Source organism: Sparus aurata, chromosome 12, assembly GCF_900880675.1.
Source record: "Sparus aurata chromosome 12, fSpaAur1.1, whole genome shotgun sequence".
Classification (NCBI taxonomy): Eukaryota; Metazoa; Chordata; class Actinopteri; order Spariformes; family Sparidae; genus Sparus; species Sparus aurata.
Window position 1 is genome coordinate 12,624,758 of NC_044198.1, and position 20,905 is coordinate 12,645,662.

General features: G+C 42.6%; 1 protein-coding gene across 1 annotated transcript in view; it reads right to left on the reverse strand.

The window, feature by feature from the left end:
- The window catches only part of trabd2a (TraB domain containing 2A), a 64,030-nt gene that overhangs the window by 14,149 nt on the left and 28,976 nt on the right, over positions 1-20,905 (reverse strand). Inside the window, exons 3-4 of the mRNA XM_030434746.1 lie at positions 18,601-18,747; positions 17,940-18,114 (exon numbers count right to left, since the gene is read on the reverse strand). Of these exons, the coding sequence (XP_030290606.1) occupies positions 17,940-18,114; positions 18,601-18,747 (322 nt within the window). The remainder of the gene's footprint in view (positions 1-17,939; positions 18,115-18,600; positions 18,748-20,905) is intronic.

The window sequence follows — 20,905 nt, forward strand, 5'->3', positions numbered from 1 at the left end:
AAAGTCTGCATTTCCGGACTTGACATTTCTGGGACATCGGAAGTACGAACTGGCCAAAGTCTCTGCTGGAAAGTCACTGTTTTGGCTCTGTGAGCTGCGAACAGACAAAACAACCTCAGTGTCTTCATTAGTCAAGGAGAAGCAGCCATCCATAAAAGTGACAGTCACGTCAGAGACAAATAACAGGAAAATTATTGGTTATCCACTGGCAGAGAGATCACACAGTCTTCCTGGTGGTTTGCAAACAATGCCAGCTCGGTATTAACACACATATCAAGTGTCTGGAAATACAGACTCTGCTTACATGGCACTTCTTATTATCCTCGGTTGAATCATACTTTTTTATATCTTTGATGGACAGTCAATTCCTCCTGGTATTACATTTAAAGCCAGCCTTCTGTCAAGTGCAATTTGCTTGAAGAGAACAGGACACTGTTGGCAACAGCCTCAAAACAGAGACAAATATGATTAAAGACCGTCAAGCTAGCTGAGAATAATTACATGTGGTAGCATCAGTCTTTACTTTGTCATTTCTTTTATAATTGCTGGTGAGGTAAAAATTTCCATCGCATGCAGCTGAGCACTGCTATTGTGTGTTTGGGTTCTTTTTTATTAATTTTAAAGCAGGTGACCAGCAGCTTTACTCTGACGGAGACGAAACATGACTAAGAGTCTGCAGACATGTTAGCAGCTCTGTAAAGCCATATTAATGACCAGAGGTGGTGTGAGCAAAATGCTAACATCAGCATGCTAACGTAATGATGCTGTAAAACGGCAGATGGTAAAATGTTTCATGCACATCATCTTAGTTTAGCATGTTAGCATGCAAAACTTTGAAAATTACCAAACAGTACCCTCGAGTAGAGCTAAGGCTGATGGGAATGTCTTATGTTTTTCAGGCATTATTTGGTCATAAACCAAAGAAGTGGACACATTTGACCTGATGATGGTGCTCGATGACATGTTCAGTGAAGTCACAGAAGTACCAAACATTATCAGGGGATCAGACACGATCGCAAGAATTTTTGCTAGGTACGTTTCTGCAGAACCACAGATGAAATGTATGTTGCAACTTTACATTTGTATGGGTCGAATTACGCATAAAAAAATGTTGTTAGTGTTGGAAGAAAATCATGGTTTCATCAATTTCACGGACGGAGATGGTCTGACATGCCACGTTTGCTACAAATGTCAACCTTGGACGTTACTGTGGATTTGCAGAAACGCTGATCAGCGAACATCATATCCTGGCGACTCGGCTGGGGAACCACAGATATGGGTACGAAATCCATCCAGTACATGCTGAGATGTTTTACTGGATACTGTTACGTTTCCCCAGAAAACAAAACCTGAAGGACAAGATTCAAGTCAGTAAGGACAAGTCAGGGTATCACTCCGATTATTAGGATTCATCCTCTGGGATCAAAATTTGGTTGCAGCTCATCTAGCCGCTATGGCGCTGTTTAAAAACGAAGATGTTAACCTCACGGCGATCTCTATTGATACGTTTGCCAAAGTCAGTGGGATTCGTCCTCACAGGTTGATGAACGACGGTGCTACATTTCAAGGCAATCCATCAAGCATTTGTTGAGATATCAACACCAACATCCCTACGGGCACATAGAGAGGCTAAAACGGTTAGGAGGCGATGAGACAGGAACGCAGCCGAGAAGCACTGAGAAGTGTTTAATGTGAAGAGATCTTAACCACAATTCAATTACTAGACAGCAGCACTTAATGTTGTTTTCTTAAGTGAAGCGTTCATAATTTATGAACCGTGGCCAGCTTGTGGCGTTGAGAAGAGCCTCTTAATGTTAATACAATCTTATCCGAGCAGGCACCGGGATTCTTCACCGCTGCATGGGCCATGGAAAAGTAATTTCAAAATGACTGTTTTCGCCTGGAATCAATTTAGTGCGATGTTACATGCAGCTATATGTTGTCACTGTGATCCAAACTCCCTGCAGGATAAGGATACTGTTGTTTTAATAGCATAGCAGAGAATGCCAGTAGCCAAGTCCGAGACATGTTTGGTTAAAAGTGTCTGTGTCAACAAATTCAGCTTGAGTCATACGTTCAAACCAGTCCAAAATCTATAACATATTACATTTTACCTCCAATCTGTTGCATCTCTCAGTTCTCTCTCCTCTGCAATTAAATAAATGTCCCACTTTAAAACCCAAACTACATATGATGCAGCCCACCTACGCGTATAAGGATATAAAAACACAGACTGACAAAGCAGCAGAGAAGTCCAGTTTCAGGGTGAAACCGGCGACCGAGCCAAACCAAACCTCCACATGTTGTTTTAGTGCTTCTGCAGCTCAGTCGTTAATGACCTACTGTATGGGCCTTGTTTCTTAAGATGATGTCATAATTTCCCTCAAAACTACAGCTCAATTAATGAGAACTTTTTAAATCTGCTTTCACGCTTGATCCCGAAAATGAAAGTTTACGGTATCCGTAGGAGGAATACGTGCTGCATGGGGCAGGATTCATCCTCCGGTGCACCACAGACAACTGCACAGTCCTTCACGGCGAGTGTTGAGATATTTCATAACGGACAGAGGTGATTAATGGGCCAACCAGCTGTGAGACCGACTTTACAATCCCAGAAAAAAATAATAATAACTGCAATCAAATCAAATCTGTCTTTGCTGTTGTTTACTGTGCGTCTTGTTGCAAATAAATTACCCTCAAAATACAAGTGTAGGGACGTGGAGAGAGTCTGTAACCACAACTGTGAAAATAATAATTACTTTAAATTACTTGTGTAAAGGCCACCAGATTAACTTGTAAACAAAAGATGCACAAGACTTTAATATTTTTTTTTTTTTACATGTATATTTATTGTGAATATAGCAATATAGTGACACCCCTGCATGGTTTTTAAATAAAGTGATGATCATATAATCAAAAATATGCTCATTGCATTTGTTCAGGCATATATACTGTATTTGTTTTTGAGATACGAGTAAGTTTATTGATGCTAAGTTCATCAAATTGTGATGCACTATGCATGGTATGTATTCGGTCTTTCTCCTACATGGTGAAGCCTTAAACAAACTGCTGTTAGCATTTAGCGATATGACTTATATGCCTTAGAAATCAATGTGTCCCGTAATGAATAGTCATGTTTGATCTGATCTGAAAGCATTAAAAATGCATTTAACTTCCTGTTATGACTTCCCTGAGCCCGCAAAGTGTTAAAATCAACATTGTAGTTATTGGCACCTCGCGTTCAATATTCTTGGCAAATCATCCCCAGAATCAGACAGCGTTTCCATTCAAAGTCCTCCAGGATATGCTTTTGAACGTCAGATGCCAGTGACGTGAGGGAGCCGTGATAAAAGACAGCTGTGATACGGCTGTGTGAATTTGAAAGACACAGATCCACCTCTGTTCCGCGGAATAAGCCTTTTCTTAAGTCGAGCCAAAGAATGCTAACATCTCGGCCACCACCAAAACATTTCTCTCTCTATTTCCCCTCAGCCGCAGCGAGGAGCGCGGGTCAGAATAAGGACTGAATTCGACGGACCGCTCCGTTATTGTAGAGTTGATATCCATCGGCCGTTTGAGGGGGAAAAACAACAGACAGGAGCGCAGATGCAGAAAAACAAGACGATTCATGACAGACAGGAGAGGAGACGGGGGGGGGGGGCTTGCACGCTGATTTCAATTTGCCAAATTTAACAAGGAAAGAAAAACAGGAATAGAGACAAAGGGAAAAAGTCAGGCAAAACAATGCAGGAATGTTGAGTCGTCAGATGCCAGACGATGATAGCTCAGGATAAGAGCATCCTGCAAGGCCTTCGGTGTAGGTCTCGAACTATGCCGACTGCAGCTTGACATGGTGCCCATGTAAAGTCTGCCGTACCGAGCGGGAGTGGAGCCGGGTTTGCTGCTCGAGGTGGTGCTCCTGATTCTCTTTTATCGAAAGTTAAAACAGAGGCGAATGGGTGAGAGATGTCCGCAAAAAGTTGTCAGAAAACTTTAAACATACAGTAGGAAATGCGGGTCGTGGCTTCCTTCACTTCCACCTCATCCGTTACTCTCGCGTATCAGGACAACCTGCCGCTTGTCTGAGCTGATTTATTATCCAACTAGTAGACACATCTAAAGGTTTCTGGGACTAATGCCGCCGCCCCCAGACGATGTTTAAGACTAATGACCTGTTGGAAAGCATCAGAGAGAAATGTATTGTGGGTGGTGTTTGGGGGAATGAGATGGGAATGATAGGATTGCTCGACCCATGCAAAATGTGCCATTTCGTTGAACTGCGAGAAACAAAAAGATGGACCCCATGTACGACTGGCTTTGTCTCGCCCCTAGGCCCCCCTTTTCTTTTCATACGAGTGATGTTTCGCCATGTTTGTCATTGGGAGAATAAACGGCTGGGTTGTCCGCACAAGTTTCCTCGAGATCGTGCAGGGCGACTGCAGCTTTGAATTTATGCTGAGAATAAATGAGAAACAGAGCGCATAAGAGGCCTGTGGTGTGAGGTTGTTTTTTAAATAAACCCTCACTCAAAATTTGCGGTGGCACACAGCACTTTGGAGCCGTGTTAGGGATTACATCTGTCAGGCTGCAACAGTCTCTACACTCGCTCTCAGTGCGCTCCTCAGGTTTTTTTAGCCCCCTCTGCCAAGAAGTGATGGCACTCGAGCACACACACACACACACACCCACACACACATACACCGGCTCATTCACTGTGGTCGTAACGAGGGGGAGTGATCAAAGTTAGAAAAATTCTGTGAAAGGGAGCAGTGCTGGACAAAGTAAACCGGAGCACCGCCAGCTCCGAATGTCCCCGACATCAAGTGTCTCGCTTGACCTCGAAGTACTGTCTCAGAGAATATTCTCACTGTGAAAAAGAGTGAAAAGAGATTTTCTATCTATATATAGAATACATGTAATGATAACTAGCAGAAACACCGGTAGCATCAATGCCTGGATTCCAATGGGCACAACTCTATGATGTCATGACGTAGTTTTGTTCAGGTTTTGTTCTTGGTGCCCCGCCAGGCTCTTCAGAGGTGCTGCGTTTTGCCACCTGCTTCTGCGGACTCACTCCGATGTTGTTGATTTGGTCAGCTCTTCGAGTGCTCCCTAACACCGATCTATAAGAGTTTGAACACCCTGAATTATGTATTTTTCTGTGCAAAAACAAGCCTACAGGTGACCTGAATGGTCCCTGGAAACACAGTGGATCCACATTATATAGTCTTACATGGTCCAAGCTCAGCTGAGAAAATTATATCATTGAAAATCAACATTAAACACATGATTTTCCAAGGAAATATTTAGGCGACTGTCAAAAAAAGAAGCCATGTTGTGACCTTGGAATGCCCCTGCTTGAAAGTAGCCGTGGGCAAAAACTCATTAGAGTTCTTTGTTTCCTTTATTAATCATCAAATACCTGGAGGACAGTGTGTAAGTGGCTCATGAGAGAATGAGAACACAAGAGAGAGCGAGTCACTTCTCTACACAACGACTCATTGGCTGTTGTGAGCTCTAGGGTGGGCTTAGAGGCTCATAGCTGTCAATCAAATGGCTGCCATCTCAGGATCTCCGGTGCAGGGAGATAATGGCGTCTGCCGCTAAACGAGACTCTAACCAGAACTCAGTTGTGGGGAGGACTATTTCTGCTTTTACAAAACAATAACGTAAGAGTTATAAGTGAGATTTATCATAAACTTAAGTAATGTGGAGGAAAGAACAACAGTCAACGGTCTGATATGTTCATCCATTATCTTAAACTGGTGCCAAAAAGCTTTAAATTGTTTAAAAAACAAATTAATCCAAAGTGAAGCGAAGTGGGAAAGTGAGATTGTTTTTTTCCAACAGAACCATCCATTTTATACTCGAGGTGAATTGCAGACTCCTGCAGCGGCGGTTTGATCACGCTCATACCGCTCATTCACCCAGCAGGAGTTCTGAAGCTACGACAGTGTTTCTTTTTGTGGGTTTCTCTTTTTTTCTTCTCTTTTCTACAAACCTGTGCTTTCGCTCACCCAAACCTGCAATAATGTATTCCTGCAGTTTGCATACTGCGGCCTCGAGGCCGCTTCCCTCTGAAAAAACACACGTACCCCTGCCAGCCTCTCATCCTGCTGCGAGTCTCTGCTCAGCCTTTCAACTGTCCCGGCCCAAAAAAAAAAGGGTTCGGAGGGGAGTCGGATGCCCGCTCGCGTTTTTCTAACAGAGCATTCCATGTCGTAGTTTTTCTCAGATGTTTTCTCACAGCGCTTCCATCCAAAACATGTGGCCTGAGAGTGCAATTTTGTGCCTATTTAGTTTGAGTAATCGGCAAGAGATCTTGTAGATGTCAAATGAGGCCTGCGTATCATCTGTGATTTAGGTCTAGGTTATAACTAAGAGCAGATCCACAGGATGGAGGCCTGTGAACTCACATAGGCTCTGGTTCGGGTTGTCTTATCTCACTCTATCTCTCCTTAAATCACTGTCAGTCTTCCTTTTTTTTCCTTTTTATCTTGCCATTTATTTTCCTTTAACACCGTGTTTGTTCTTCTCTGTCAATTGTCAAACATCTATCCATCCCATTTCATCCTTAACAGTCCTTGCCCGGATCCCTCACCCTAACCAGAGCGTGTTGTTGAGAGAACCGTGGGCTCGGTCTCACAAGGTCTCCTGACTCTCCCTGCGAATGCTTCGGCGTCACGACAAAAAAACGTGGCCAATTTTTACATCTGCACCCACTAAAGCATCTGAAACAGCCTCAACAAAAACAGAATATGGTGTTTTTTATGATTGCGATCTCTCATTTGCTCCAGAGCTGCAGTGACGTAAAACAGAAGTCACAAAAAACCCACTGCACTCGTTCCAACAGGAGTTTGTGTTGAATCCTTGGTATTATTCTGTTATTGTTGCAGCAGGGGAAAGAACATTTCACCAAGCTTTTATTTTTCTTTCATTTCCTTGCGTAATGAAATAGAATAACCATACTGTGAGGTGTAAGGATAAAGGCAGAGATTTATAGATAAGAAAAAAATATATATATGTTACGAAATCTTTAGAATGAAAGACGCCAGTATTTTATTTCTATAAGACACTTTCTTCATCACGGCAGGGATTCTGGGTTCTATCTGCTTGGGTTTTTGGCAAAATGCTTATATCGCCAAATCTTTTTCACATTCAAAAGACACAAGAAAAATGTTGGGAAAATGCTCAAGTGTTCCCAATAGACTTCAGTGAGTACCTGGCTAAAAGGAGTAGACAGTAGAGATAGTCTGCTTTACTGTTAAAGTGTGATTCAAGTAAAATGTGTCAATGCAAGAAGGGAAATCCTCATACATAGCCAAAAACACTGATCACTCTTCTCAGTTCTGAGGCTGTTTTGTAAATCATTTTCTGAAAGATAAAAAAAAAAAAAAAAATAGCAGGTTGGGGGTCAAGATTTTGACACTGAAAAAAGTTTTAAATTCAGTCATCAAGTTCAAAGGCAGTATCAGCATTTGATTTCTCTGAGACGAGTGTTTACTGACGGGGGAAAAAAAAAAAGAAGATTGAGCAGAACAATAGCACTGCCAGAGATGCTTTATTGATTTGTTTTGGAAGATGGTCAGCTCTGGACAGATATGAGAACCAGATCATTGTAAGAAACTGAATTTCTGTCTTTTGTTGTTTATTGTTGGATCCCAGAAGGTTGGTATTATTTCTTGAACTCTGGAATCCTCATTTTTTGGGTGAATACTTCCTGATTTAAAACATCTTTTTCACTTTTCTTTTGAAAGAAGAATTTGGCAACCACCAAACCAATTATCTTTACAAATCCAGATCTGACAAGTGGCGAATTCTCACATAATGCACCTTTAAAATTCAAATACAACTGTGGATTTGGAGAATCATTACATCCTTACGAAATAGAAAACACTACAACGACTGATCAGCCCATATCAAAATCTTAATTTAGATTAAAATAACAACTTCTCAACAACTTCCTGTTGGTCCAGCTACCTTCCGCTTTAAGCTCCGCCAATTCAGAGTACGGATACAGACACTGATCAATTAGTTGTTTGAAACAGTACAGAAACAGATGATAGCGTACGTGATCATTCCTACGAAACGCATTTTCAAAATCTCCATCGACACACAAACACTAAATCTTAAGGGATTATTCTAGAACTTGCCTTTACACCAAAAGTAAGGTTTGGATATTCAGATGTGGTGAGGCCAATTTGAATAGAGCAACCTAAACCAGTGCTCTATGGCGTCACAGAGCCCTGCATGTGCCCACACAGCTTGTAGGTCGATGTACATGCGCTTTGTATGGCCAGCAACACAGGCTCATTCATACGTGAACCAGAAAAGTCCCAGCTCCAGGTAAACCAGAGAGTATTCAATAATTCCACCATGAGAGAGGGACAGAGAGAGTGGAAGCCACAAATCACACAAGTCATGTTTTCCTCTGTCTCTACAGAAACTCATCCCCTCCAGGCCGAGCGCTGCTCTCCTTCATGTCTTTGGCCCCAAAATGAAAAGGGACGGCTCCTTCATAACAATTCACAAGCGCAATCATCAATAGATGCACGGCTGCTCGCTCCCTACATATATAATTTTCCCTTTTCCCTTTCCCTTTCATATAGGAGCGAGGTATTTCTGGTCCGAATGAAAGTTAAGCCCCCGGGCACGCACGTTAAGAGCCCGTTCCGTTCCAGGTGCATGAGGAAACACTGCTGGGTTTGAATGGGGTCAGGGGTGAGGAGTTCAACTCTTTCAATAAATCACAGCAAGCTGTTGTGACAAGTGTTCACCGCTATGTCTGAGGGAGAAGTGTGGGCCGCATGAAATATGTCTTTCAAGTGCAGAGACTGAGGCCGTTTGACCCGATGAGTGCAACAAAACGTATATGTTTAGCTGCCTTTTCTCTCGGCAGCTTAAAAGCACGTTAGTTATTCGGAGGGGCTGACAGGTTTATCCTCCGCTTTAAGAAGACACAGAGATGCAGCAGGTGACGCATTACAGACGCTCCTGACATGTCAACATCCCTCCGCTTAAAGGTTTTTCATGTTTATCCTGGTTGTATTTAGGACCGTAAATACGTAAGCTAACATTACACTTCAAGAGGAAGCTCCAAGCGAGGCGGAGTGACGGGGGGGTCAGTAAGTCAGCGTGCCACATCCCATGAAAGAGGAGATGCCATGAAGTCACTGTCTTCAAGAGTGTCCATTTGTTATGAATGGATGAAATTTCAAGGCAAAATAAGTGAAGATTGAGAGCTGTACTGTCTCTGATAAGACAGCAATTTAGTTTAATTAACTAGGAAATATGAATAGATTGAATACAAGGCACTGATGGGAATAGTTGTTGGACATCAATATGAATTTATCGTGATGTGGCAAAGTCCCTAATGACCAGGCTCGTGTTAAATTCAATTAACAATTTTTTATTGTTTTAAAATTACAATCCTTCAATTCCCTGACTGGATTTTCTAATGACTTTCACATGCACAAGGGAATCAAAGCAAACAGCATGTATTTAATCCAGCGACTATTGCACTTGCATCTCACTAGCCGTGTCTCCATCTGATTGCCAAGAGAATCTGAAGCGAAAGTGGTATTAAGTAAAAGTAAGGCAAATAAGGGCGAACAGACGAGGCTACGCGAGGCATAGTTTTTCAGAAGTTGGCAGTAGAGGCTACGTTGTGCTTGGCAGTAGAGTAGAGGAGAAGAGAAGTCGCAAACCAGAAACAAAATCAGTTTGCCAACTGCCATCGAGCCTCGCTAAAGTAAGACGAAGAAACAAAACAGTCGGTTTTGCAATCTCCGAGGGAATGTGTAAATTAATCTTCGCGTGGGAATCACAACAGTGGATAAAACAGAGAGCGGACACAACTACTTCTTCTTCTCCTTTTTCTACTTCGAAGAACAAATTGTGCCGTTTCTGTTGAACTTTTCCAATGTGATGCTTAGACACACATGAAAATACATAATGGAAACATGGCCTCCGATACCACTCTTTACTTTAACGCTCAAACACCCAAATCAAGTTTAGTTACTGCTAACGCTAAAACCAAAAATGTTCTACTGCTGCTATTTCACATTAAAAGCGGCCAACTGGTGAAAATCAGGGCTTTTATTGTGAAGCAGTCATCGATTAATAAACCAAACAGGTTTATGCACTGTAAACATCTGTTGTATTTCACACAGAGCAGGAGCTCAGCGAGGATTTTGCAGCAATGCCGTGCTACTTCCACCTCTATTCTCTGTTCCAGTAGAAACTAATCCCACAATATGTAACTTGTAAAACTGAAAACCTCCAAAAAAAAGTTGCTGCATAAAGGTGTCATTCAAACTTAAATCCGGGACTTAATCCAGGTTTGGCAGACGTTTCGCCCCTGCCTGCCTGCTTCCCTACCAAGTGTGTGGTAGGTCTGGTCTGGATTTTAATGGTGCCGTGTGACATGTGTGTACTCATGTCAGCGACTGCCCCAAACAGTTGTAAACTGGCTGTTTATGAGGGCGAGGGTGCCGTGAAAAAGCAACACGCTTTTTGACTTTCACACCGTCTGGCAAAAAAAAATAAGAAAAAAAACAGTCGAAGGAGGGCAGAGACCGCCGAGATGTAGTGCTCGGCGTGAAAACACACTGGAGGGATTCGGGCCAGGTATGTGTAAGCATGGCCTGGGGATTTAGAGCAGAATTTAAATAGGAATGTCCAGTCACTCAGCTACAACTCAGAGTATAAAATATTACACACACAGATAGCAAAGGCACAGTTTATATACCAAAGAAAGAAGATGGACAGCTATTATAATTTCAATTTTTCAAGAATTCTCTAAAGGCTTCTTGCTAGTTAAGGTTAAAATGATCTCATTACACATTGTCTGACAGAATCATATGTGATAGCAGGTGAATGATTACAGGATTTGTGACAAACGCAACTCAGTTTGCTGGTTTGTCGTCAGTTTGAGCGGACAGAGATTACCAGTGCTGAAAGGTGCAAATATGCTTCCCTTGCATAGAAAGGAAGTGAACGTAAGGATGTTTTCCCTGAGTGTGACTCAGCGGCTGCCAATGACTGACTGCTGAAGTCGGTATTCGACTCCCTTTTTGCTGTCTGTGAGTAAGCCTGTTCAAAATCTGCATGGCTCTCCCTGTCCTCGTGTAAATGCTCCACCAGAACCACCATCGCTGCATCCTGTGATTGGTTTATAGAAAAGAAAAACTAAAAAACAGAGCGTTTTTTTTCTACTATACCAGAACGATATGTGGAGTCAGACCTTTCCTGACGTGCACAGCACTGTGGAGATTTTTATAGCAGCAGCATATAATCCAAGTGTTCTAGCTGCATTTTGCATCTTTTCAGACTTATTTGCCAAACGTCTGACTTCCCGACAAAGTTTAGAAAATGTGAGAGCTCCAGTAGAATTCAAGATAAGGCTCTGTGGATTTGTGTGATGATGAGCTTAACTTCCTAAGTGTTGCAGTTGATTTACTTTGGACACAGTTTATGAAGAAGGTCCTGAATAAAAATGTCATTTAAGATGTATTTATTTTACTGCTGATTTATATGAGGCAGTGCATTCCACATGTATTGCAACATCAGGTTAAAAGCTCGATTTGACCTGTGGCTCCTGATCATAGGTCACCAGTGATGCACAGTAGGATGTTTAAGTCTCTTTGTTTGTTTTTTGTCCCATTTATACATTCATATAACATGTAGGATAAAATGCTAAAGATTAATTACACAAACCTTAACACTTGATAAGTCTTTCATTTCTATGAAATGTGTTTTGTCAGCACACGGTGCTGGGCTCACTCAACTACAGTGTATCAAATGACCATTTCCCCGCTCCAGTACCGAGAGCCACACCACATACTGACGAGTCAAGGTGCTCTGTATGAGTTATGAGTTCATGTCAACCTCTGTCATGAGCCACAGCTCACGGGCCAAGCCATCCATTTATCACAGCCTGCCCACCGCACTGCTAAACTGCTCACTGACCTAGGGGTATTCACTTCAACGTGGCCATACCAACCTAAATAGCAAAAGATCCAAAAGTCAAACCTTAATTGTCTGTGAAAAGAGTCAAACATTTCAAAGTACAGTAACCGTTAGAGCCTGTCAACCACACTGGCAATTACACCACCGCAAATATTTAAATTTGTGGCTCTGGAGCGCAGTTTGAGGGGAATCATGATGTGCTAAGCAGCCTGGAGGCCGAGAAACATGGTCGCATTCAAGCTCAGCGTGGAAAAAAAAAGAAAGAAAGAGAAAAGAATTAGGCAGAGCCGGCTGAGGCGGAGCCCTCGGTCTTCAACGATACGTAAACACATCATTTTATTAAAGTGGAGAGTGCCAGGCTATGGCAGAGATTATAAAGGGAACACAGGTTCAGATTGTATACATGGATTGGGTTACTGTACCTACGGAGCGCAGCAATAACCGCTTCCATATGCCTGTCTGAACATATGGCTCTTTCTCAACATCATCATTTATGTTGAGTGATGGCCGTGGTATTTCAGACAAACAGATGGGGGGAAAAGACAAATTTCTAGGAGGTATTTACTTACAGTGCAGTAACGTATAGCGAGGCATGACAATACCTAAAACTGGGGGTGAGTCGGTGCAGCGGCGTACTGAAAAACTTTCTTCACAATCTAAGTTGCTCTCCCAAAAAGCACTGCAGGAGAGAGTCATACACTTCCTGAAAGGGGAAGTTTTATCCGCCAAATCCAGTAAGCAAGCAAGCTTAACAAAAATAAGCAGATCACTCAAACCATGCCCAAATAAAAGAAACAGAAACTGAGTGCCTTTTAATTTGAAACTTTTCGGAGCTGATCCCTTTTTTGTTCAATTTAGCAGATAGAAGCTGGAAGCCGTTCAGAAAAAAATCCTGAAACAGCTGACATGATAGGAACTTTGTGTTTTTTTTCTTATTCCATAAATCACCTCACAGCACCCGCGGTTACATCAAACAAGCTACTGGGTGGTCGTCGTGGCTGCTCGCCACATAAACGAGACGTCGCTGTAAGCAGCTCTTATCGTCTCTCAGTTTCTCTTTGCTCGTGTTTTTTTTGTGTGATGAAGGTAAACCTGCAGAGGTCTGTGGACAAGACAACTGGGTTGAGACGAAGACGGATCTTAAGACAAACGCACCAAAGGATTAAACAGAGTGTGTGGTGTGTCGAGGAGGGACACATGAAGACGTGTGTGTTCCTTTGGGCTGACCAGTGACCACTTCTGTTTGTTTGACTGTTGCCTTCTTGACCACTACTCCGACCAGACCGCTGGAAAAGCAACAGTGCGGGCTAAGACGCAAAAGCAGGCCTCGGTCTGGTGAGCCTGGACACAACTGAAGAATCAGAATCAAAGAGTGTTTTTTTTAAATGGTTTTCTAAAGGAGATGTGCAACTCTTGACTTGTAGAGTTTGTCAACTAACTGAATACTTGATTTCATTGGAAAACCCCATCAAACGCTTCTCCGTACGCAAACGGCATCTTGTAATGTGTTATTCCTCCAGCAGTGTGTTTACTGACTTGGCATTGTTGCGTAAATGGCACACCGTTTCAAACTGTTCTAGTCAGACACCTCTGAGCACCAGTCGGGCTGCAGTTTATAAACATTGGAATCTAACTGAAGGTATTAGGTGTCTTACCTGGTGAAATGGAGGTCATCACTATGAGATGTATGATTCAAGTGAATAATGGCCAGTTACGTTTTTCTGCAAACCACTGATGTTATAGTGAATTTGACCTTCGACATTTTGGGTATAAGATGTCATCACTTCATCAATTTATCCTGTTAGACATTTGTGTGAAATTTTGTCATAATTATTGTATGAATTCCTGCAACACGGCCAAAATTAATAAAAATACTTTTTTGAGGTCGCATTGACCTTTGGCCACCAAATTCATCCCCAAGTTCAACTGGACATTTGTGCCAAATTTGAGGAAATTCTCTCGAGGCGTTCCCGAGGTCTCGCGCTGACAAGAATGGAAATGACGGACCGACAGATATTGCCACGACTATTGCCGGTGCGGAGTCGTTAAAAAGCTGGATAGTTGTAAAAGCGTAGATTCCTATGGTTGTTTTTTGGTGGCTGAAAAATTGGTGCACACATAGAACACAGGACAAGGCAGAGAGAGAATGACTGCGCGTGTGTGTGTGTGTGTGTGTGTGTGTGTGTGTGCGCACATGAGAAATCGTTTAGGGTTAGAAAACGTTCTGGTCTGGCTGCGTGTGACGCTCGACCTTTAATGCGCTCTCCATAAACAATTTCCCAAACCCCAAAAGAATCACTGAATGTTTCTTCCCCATAAACACAGATAACAATGAGAAGCAGCACATTTTTTCTTTACTACTGTTTCACTTTTAGTACTATGTACCCTTAATGTTTCATTTAGAACATTTATGCTGCATGCGATAATGTCACCTTTAAAGGTCCCATTATATGCTCATTTTCCGGATCGTATTTTTGTTTTGGGTGTCTATTCGGAAATGTTTACACACTTTAATGTAAAAAAAAAACACATTATTTTTTCTCGTACAGTCCACCTCTGTCCGAACACTCTGTTTTACTGCCTGTTTCTATAAGCCCCACCTCCCGCCACTCACAGTCATCAGTCCTGACAAACAAACACTGACGTGGCTTCCCCAACACTAAATCACCGGGATAAACAAACACTTTTCTGCGATATGTGATGTTTCCTTTGGCAAAGTGCAATCTGCATCCAACCGGGCGATTTGACAGGGAAATAAATTATCATGTACAAACTGTTTTGTTAACTTGTTGTGGCAATAAAGCTTATAACAGGGAAAAATGAAAAACCCTCAACAATTTTCCACATGGGTCAGTCAGGAATCCGCCGGCCAACTCCTGCAGGCTAATGGGATCATTACTCGGGAAGAGAAAAATGATAAATATGTGGATGCTCTTTCAGAAAAGCGCAAAGCTGATTCCTCGGAAATGGGATTTGAAGTCAAGCGATCATAATTTCTCTAATGCCTGCAGAGTTACGATTTAAGGGCTGGGTTTCATTCCAGGTTTCTGGTCACCGCGACGCGTCACATCGACAAAATGCTGAATAGACAAAAAAAAAAAAAAAAATGTCCTGAGTGCATCGAGACGTCCTTTTGTATGAATTACGGAGACATGAGATGGTCACTGATAAGACCGTACTCTAACTTGATTGTCACAGAAAAATGACTACACCGACATAATGGGCTCCATTGTAGTGTGTATGCATGTGTGTGTGTGTGTGTGTGTGTGTCCTCTGACCCCTCCAGGGATAATTAAGGACACATTTACCCAGGTCTGTCTTGGCGTGGGGGCTGGGGAGTCAGTGTGTGTGTGTGTGTGTGTGTGTGTGTGTGTGCATGCGCGTCCATACATTTTTGAGTGCGTGTGTGTGTGTGAGTTCGGGCATGCACCCTAATGCTCCCCATCCCGCTTCTTGTACGCGGCCGACCCAACCTGCCCTCCGTATGTCCGAGACTAGTGCTTCTGGGCTGATTGCCCATATCACTTTCACCCACCAGCTCTCCCTCTCTCTTTCTCTCTCTCTCTCTCTCTCTCTCTCTCTCACACACACGTACACACACACACTTACACACACACCACACACACACATACACAGAGAGAAGCACACACCTTTTTAGACCAAGCCCTTGTAAAGGCACCTCCTTTGGGACGCGCTGTGAAATGTACTCCTTGTTAGGGCCCGAGTGTGTGTGTTTCTGTGTGTGCTCGTGTGTTCGTGTGTGTCTGCTTTTCCTCAGCTGTTTCCTGCCAGCTCGGAGACCAACAGACTGTGAAGGTCTCTCTCTCTCTCTTTTTTTTTTGCTCAAAGTTTGCAGCTTTTCTGCTTCCAAACGACGAAAAAATAAATCTTTGGAGGAGGAGGAGGACGTTCCTGAGGATGTCATCACAAGGAAAATATGACTGTGAAATTGATGGCAGAAAAATTTGATCCTCTCCCCTCCGTGCATATCCCATAATGAAGAAAATCAAATTATGGGGGAGCAGACTCTTTCCAAAGTGTATGTGGCCTTCACTGTAAAAATATCATAAACTTTGGTATGACTTTCATGGTTTCAGTGAAGATAAATCAACATAGTTAACTTGAGAGTCCATGTTGTGCCAGTTAAGGGTTTAATGAACTGCCGTTTCATGACATTCAAAATAACATTTTAATTCAAGCATTTAACTGTAGTACATTCACATTAAAAAAATACTGTTGCCGGCATTATTTTTCACTTCTGGTGACAGATTTATGACTTGTGGTGAAATTTGCCCTGGATCTGTTGTATTTTTTGGTTTCCTTGCCCTTGAGTCTTGTCCTTTTCTTGATTCATTTGTATAAAGTGAAGAAATTAGTATATGAATTCGACATCAAAAGTGATAAATAAAGTTAGTTTTAAATTGATTCATAAACACTTAATTTGTGGGAATTATGTTGAGTGGAAACCATTTCAAGAAACGGCTTTGAATTGAATTATTGTTCAAGCAAAAACAGCTTACATTTGAGTAGTTGATGTTTTCCTGTGTCATATTTGACATAAAACCAAATATTTGTGGGATTTTTTTCGTTTTGTGTGTAGAGTAAAACAAGAACTGCATATCGAATACATCAGCTTCAGCTGTGGGACATAATCACAGGTATCTTTTACAATTTTCTGACAATTTATAAACAAAATAATGAATCACAAAAATAAATGTGTGTTAAATGTTTGCTGACCATTTTCTTACATCACAAAAATCCTATTTCCTATTTTAGGTTCCCTTCTAGAAAGGGGCATCCAGCCACAGTAACTACAACAGATTGAACAAAGTGGTAATAAACTTGTACATTTTATAAACTTCAGTGCTTAATTTATTTGAAATGGTGCACCTTAATGAATGTTACTTTAAAGTAATGAGGGATTGTGGCTATGTATGTGTATTCAAAAATAGCCCTGCCTCGTGTGGGAAGGGTTAAATGCTCATGGCATGACATTAAAACTACTGACTAACTTAATCTAGACCGAAAACCCACCTGAGTCAGTGATTACCAAACAGCCCTGACTCCTTATGAGGTGTGAACAATGGTTCGATTAAACAATCAGAACCTAAACAAACCAATACAACTCCCATGGGAGAAAGACTGTCTGCCTTAGATACACATCGCCCAGCCAAGAAACGCAAATAAACACACACACTGACACACACACACGCCGGGGCATCCTTAAACGACTTTGTGGAATCTCTTCCGCTGTTATCTGGTCTCTTTATCCTCCCCGTTTTAAGTCAAGTCTCTTATCAGGCGGCTGCTGCTGCTCATGAGGTCGCTGCATGGTTATAGAGGAATTTCAAGTATTGAACTGACATGTCTAAAACTATGTGGAAGGGCTCCACATGTCTGTTTCTGGTCAGTCCCAAACTGATAAAAAGCAGTTTTATTGAGCCTCTGCTTGAGAAAGAAAGACCCGACATGACCCTGTTTTTTTATTTGGACCCTGAGCTGATAAAAGTGTAGACCAGTGGTTTGGCCTAGTCTGGTTTAGTTTAGTCAGCTAAGTCGCTGATCAGCTGCAGGGCTGCTTATCAACACCAGTGACCCCGACAGAGGGAACAACCAAATGAGAGAAATAGGAAATTGTCCTGAAATACGTATATCGTATATCTATATTATATGTTATATTTCTGTACCTCCTTCGAGATTAGCAAGTTCCATTCTGTCCGCACCTTCTCATGCTGTCTTTGTTTTCCTTCTCAAGTTTGTTAAGCTGCTCAGACTAAGACGCTTTCTGTCTTGCCTTTGCAACAAAAAGAGGAATTTAAGTCATTTTGTTGGAATGAAGTAATCTTATTGAGTGCTTTGTTGAGCAGACACATGAGACTGATGAAGACCTAAATGTCGACCTTTCTGTCTGACATTTTGGCCCGTGAAGTCGATGCTTTAATATCACGGAAATAGTGCTTGACACCAACCTGCTCCGAAGGCGAAGAAGAAGCTCTTGTCAGGGTGCTCCTCCAGCAGCGCCTTGACCCTCTTCCCCATCCTGTCGTTCCTCTTGTAGATGAGCTCCTGTCGAAAGTAGCTGTCTATCTCCTGGGCGGTCACCTGCTCGCTGGGTGGCAGCGTCACGTTATTGAAGTTGGGCACCTAGGGGGTTGAAGGGGTGACGGTTCAGTCGAGCCATGGAGGCGAAAAGGAGAGGAGGGAGAGGGAGATTGCCTTTGTTTTGTCTTTTCCAGAGCTTTCATTCAGATGTCACGCAAGGAACACACATTGGCTCCACTCTTTTGCAAAATACTACCAATGAAGATGGCAAAAAAACATCAAAAGAATATATTTAAGGCAAGTATTGGATGATGGAGGGAAGAACAGAGCAAAGAACTAAATCGTAACAATACTAACTATATTGGCAATAGTATAAAGAAGCTGGTTGAAGGGTGGGTGTAGGTGTGGGTGTGGGGGGGGATGAAGGGTCAGTCAGAGGGTTAGGGGTGAAGGTAGAAGGTCAAGGGTTGTGTCACTGGGACACTCCAAAAGGTCAAGGGGTCAGAATGACTCTTAGCTTATTAACTAGAGTGAAAGTAGTTTAAGTGCACAGCTATATAAGATAAGATAAGATAAAATAAGACTGACCTGTGAGGTGTCATGATTGAAGATGATGGAGTTGAGATCTCCACAGTTGTAGTGCCTGATGAGGTCTTCAGTGGTGTAGGGGACCTGTAGGCTTCCTGCCCTTAAAGACTCCTGCTGTAATAACGTCTGGTTCAGGGCAAAGATCACCTAAAGTGAGACAGTGACCAACTTATTATTGATCAGTTCATTTTCTGCATACTGCAAGAGCAGGTCGCTGTAGAAGAATCTGACTTGATAGAGCTGATGCAAAAATGTTACAGTAAGTTCGTAATGCACAGACTTTTGCTCATGTTACCTGTTCGATCTACATCTGTTACCTCTTAGAAGCATCACATAGAAAAATGTGTTCACTCAAGTTATAGAGAGGTTCTTTGAGAAGTTTCAAATTACCAAAGGAAGTAGCACTGCTCATGTTTCCAGGGGAATTATAGATGAAGTATGTGATATCAGGTGACAATAAAATATAAGGAACTATAGGAATGTCATTAGCTTTGTAGGTATTTGGTCATTAACCACAGTACTGGAAAAAAACACTGTTTGTGGACTACCATTTTGAAGTTTTGGCCAAATGGCTGTCACCATCTTTTTTTTTTCTGAGCCCGATGTGACCATATTTGGACGAGAGCTGGTATCTATGTATCTAACTCTAAGAAGCCGAGTTCACGTCATGGTCTCAAGGTAGACACACCCTAAAGCAGTTTGTATGAAATTACATGGAAATCTTTTCAACATTTGTTGGAACGTTTCACCTTAAACCACAAATTTCAATGTGGTGATGATAGAGGTAAATTCAAGGAATCACCCAAGTCATTAGGGTACATTGTCTGGGAACCATGAATGTCTGTATGTAATTTTGTAGATGTTGAGATATTTCACGAGACAAGTGATAAGTTTGACCTCCTGGCAGCATAGTTCAAAAACTTTAGATGCTCACCAAAGTCAGAGATATTCGCGCTCTGGGGACCATGAATGTGTGTAGAAAATGTTGTGTCAAGCCATCTGATAGCTATTGAGATATTTGAACCTGGTTCAAAGTGGTGTCCCAACCAACAACAAACAGACAGACTGACATCATCATCATCCCTATTAGCACGCTGCTCGCATGGCTACAATTCACACATATCACATGTCACGCAAGAACAACAGTCATGTTATTGCAACATCACACAAATGAATATATCATAATGAGACACATTCCTGAGAGACACAAAATACAAATGTGACCCATAAACCCAGATAGGCAATTAACTGAGTAGGAGATGTAGATTTACTGAACTAACTAAACTGAAGCAAAGGAGGCCATTCGAGTTTCTCCAGCTCACACACTCTCCGCTCTGCCACAGAGATTCAGCCATTGTGCGAGCGTGAAATCAGCCAGTGTTTGGTGAGAGGGCCCTGGTGAGCCTGCCGCCTATGATCAGTGCCGCGAGGACACACATATGCATACATGCACACAAATACACACACACACACACACACACACACACACACACACACACACACATACATATACACTGAAAGTCCAACAGGACCAGCAAGACTGAGTGAGACACACACAGAAACCACCACCACTCACCTCAGCACATGTTCCTCTGATCTCTCTCTCAGACACGCACACACTTATGCACACACACACACACACACACACAAACACACACACACACACACACACACACCTTTCACCCTGCAAGCCATTGATGTTGATTCCCATAAAGGAGGAGAGTTTGTATGGTTTATTTGTTTCTCAATGGGACCAATCAGTCAAAGTGAAGATGTGTTTTGTCAGCTGTGGAACTATGTAAATGTGTCTACAGTATGTCCACGTGGTTTTGCAATGCATGTGTGTGTGTGTGTACTATCTGTTTTGGTATGCATACCCGTACGGCAACCAGGCCGACCCAAGCGGCTCTTTCTCCATGTTCTGTTCTCTAAGGTGCTCTGATGACACTTTTCTCTCTCGGCCCGGACCCATTGTGGGAGCCTCGGTGTAGCGGAGGAGAGGAGGAGAGGAGGGCACCGTGGAGCAGATGCCTTCTTGTCAGGGGACAAAGAACCCCTCCGTCACCCTCTCTTCTCCTCTCCTCGGCGCTCCCATCCAGCTTTCATCGGCCGCGCATCAAAGTGGCGCTCTGCATATGAAAAGGGCCCCGTCTTTATGCCACGCAAATTAGCCTATCGCCGCCCCTCCCCGACTCATTTCACAAAAACACCCTCACATCTGTGCCACGTCCGTGAAGGAAGGCCCTCATCTGCAGGGTCTCCCCTTTTTTTTTTTTCTCAGCTCCCTCTTCTCCTCTTTCTCCGC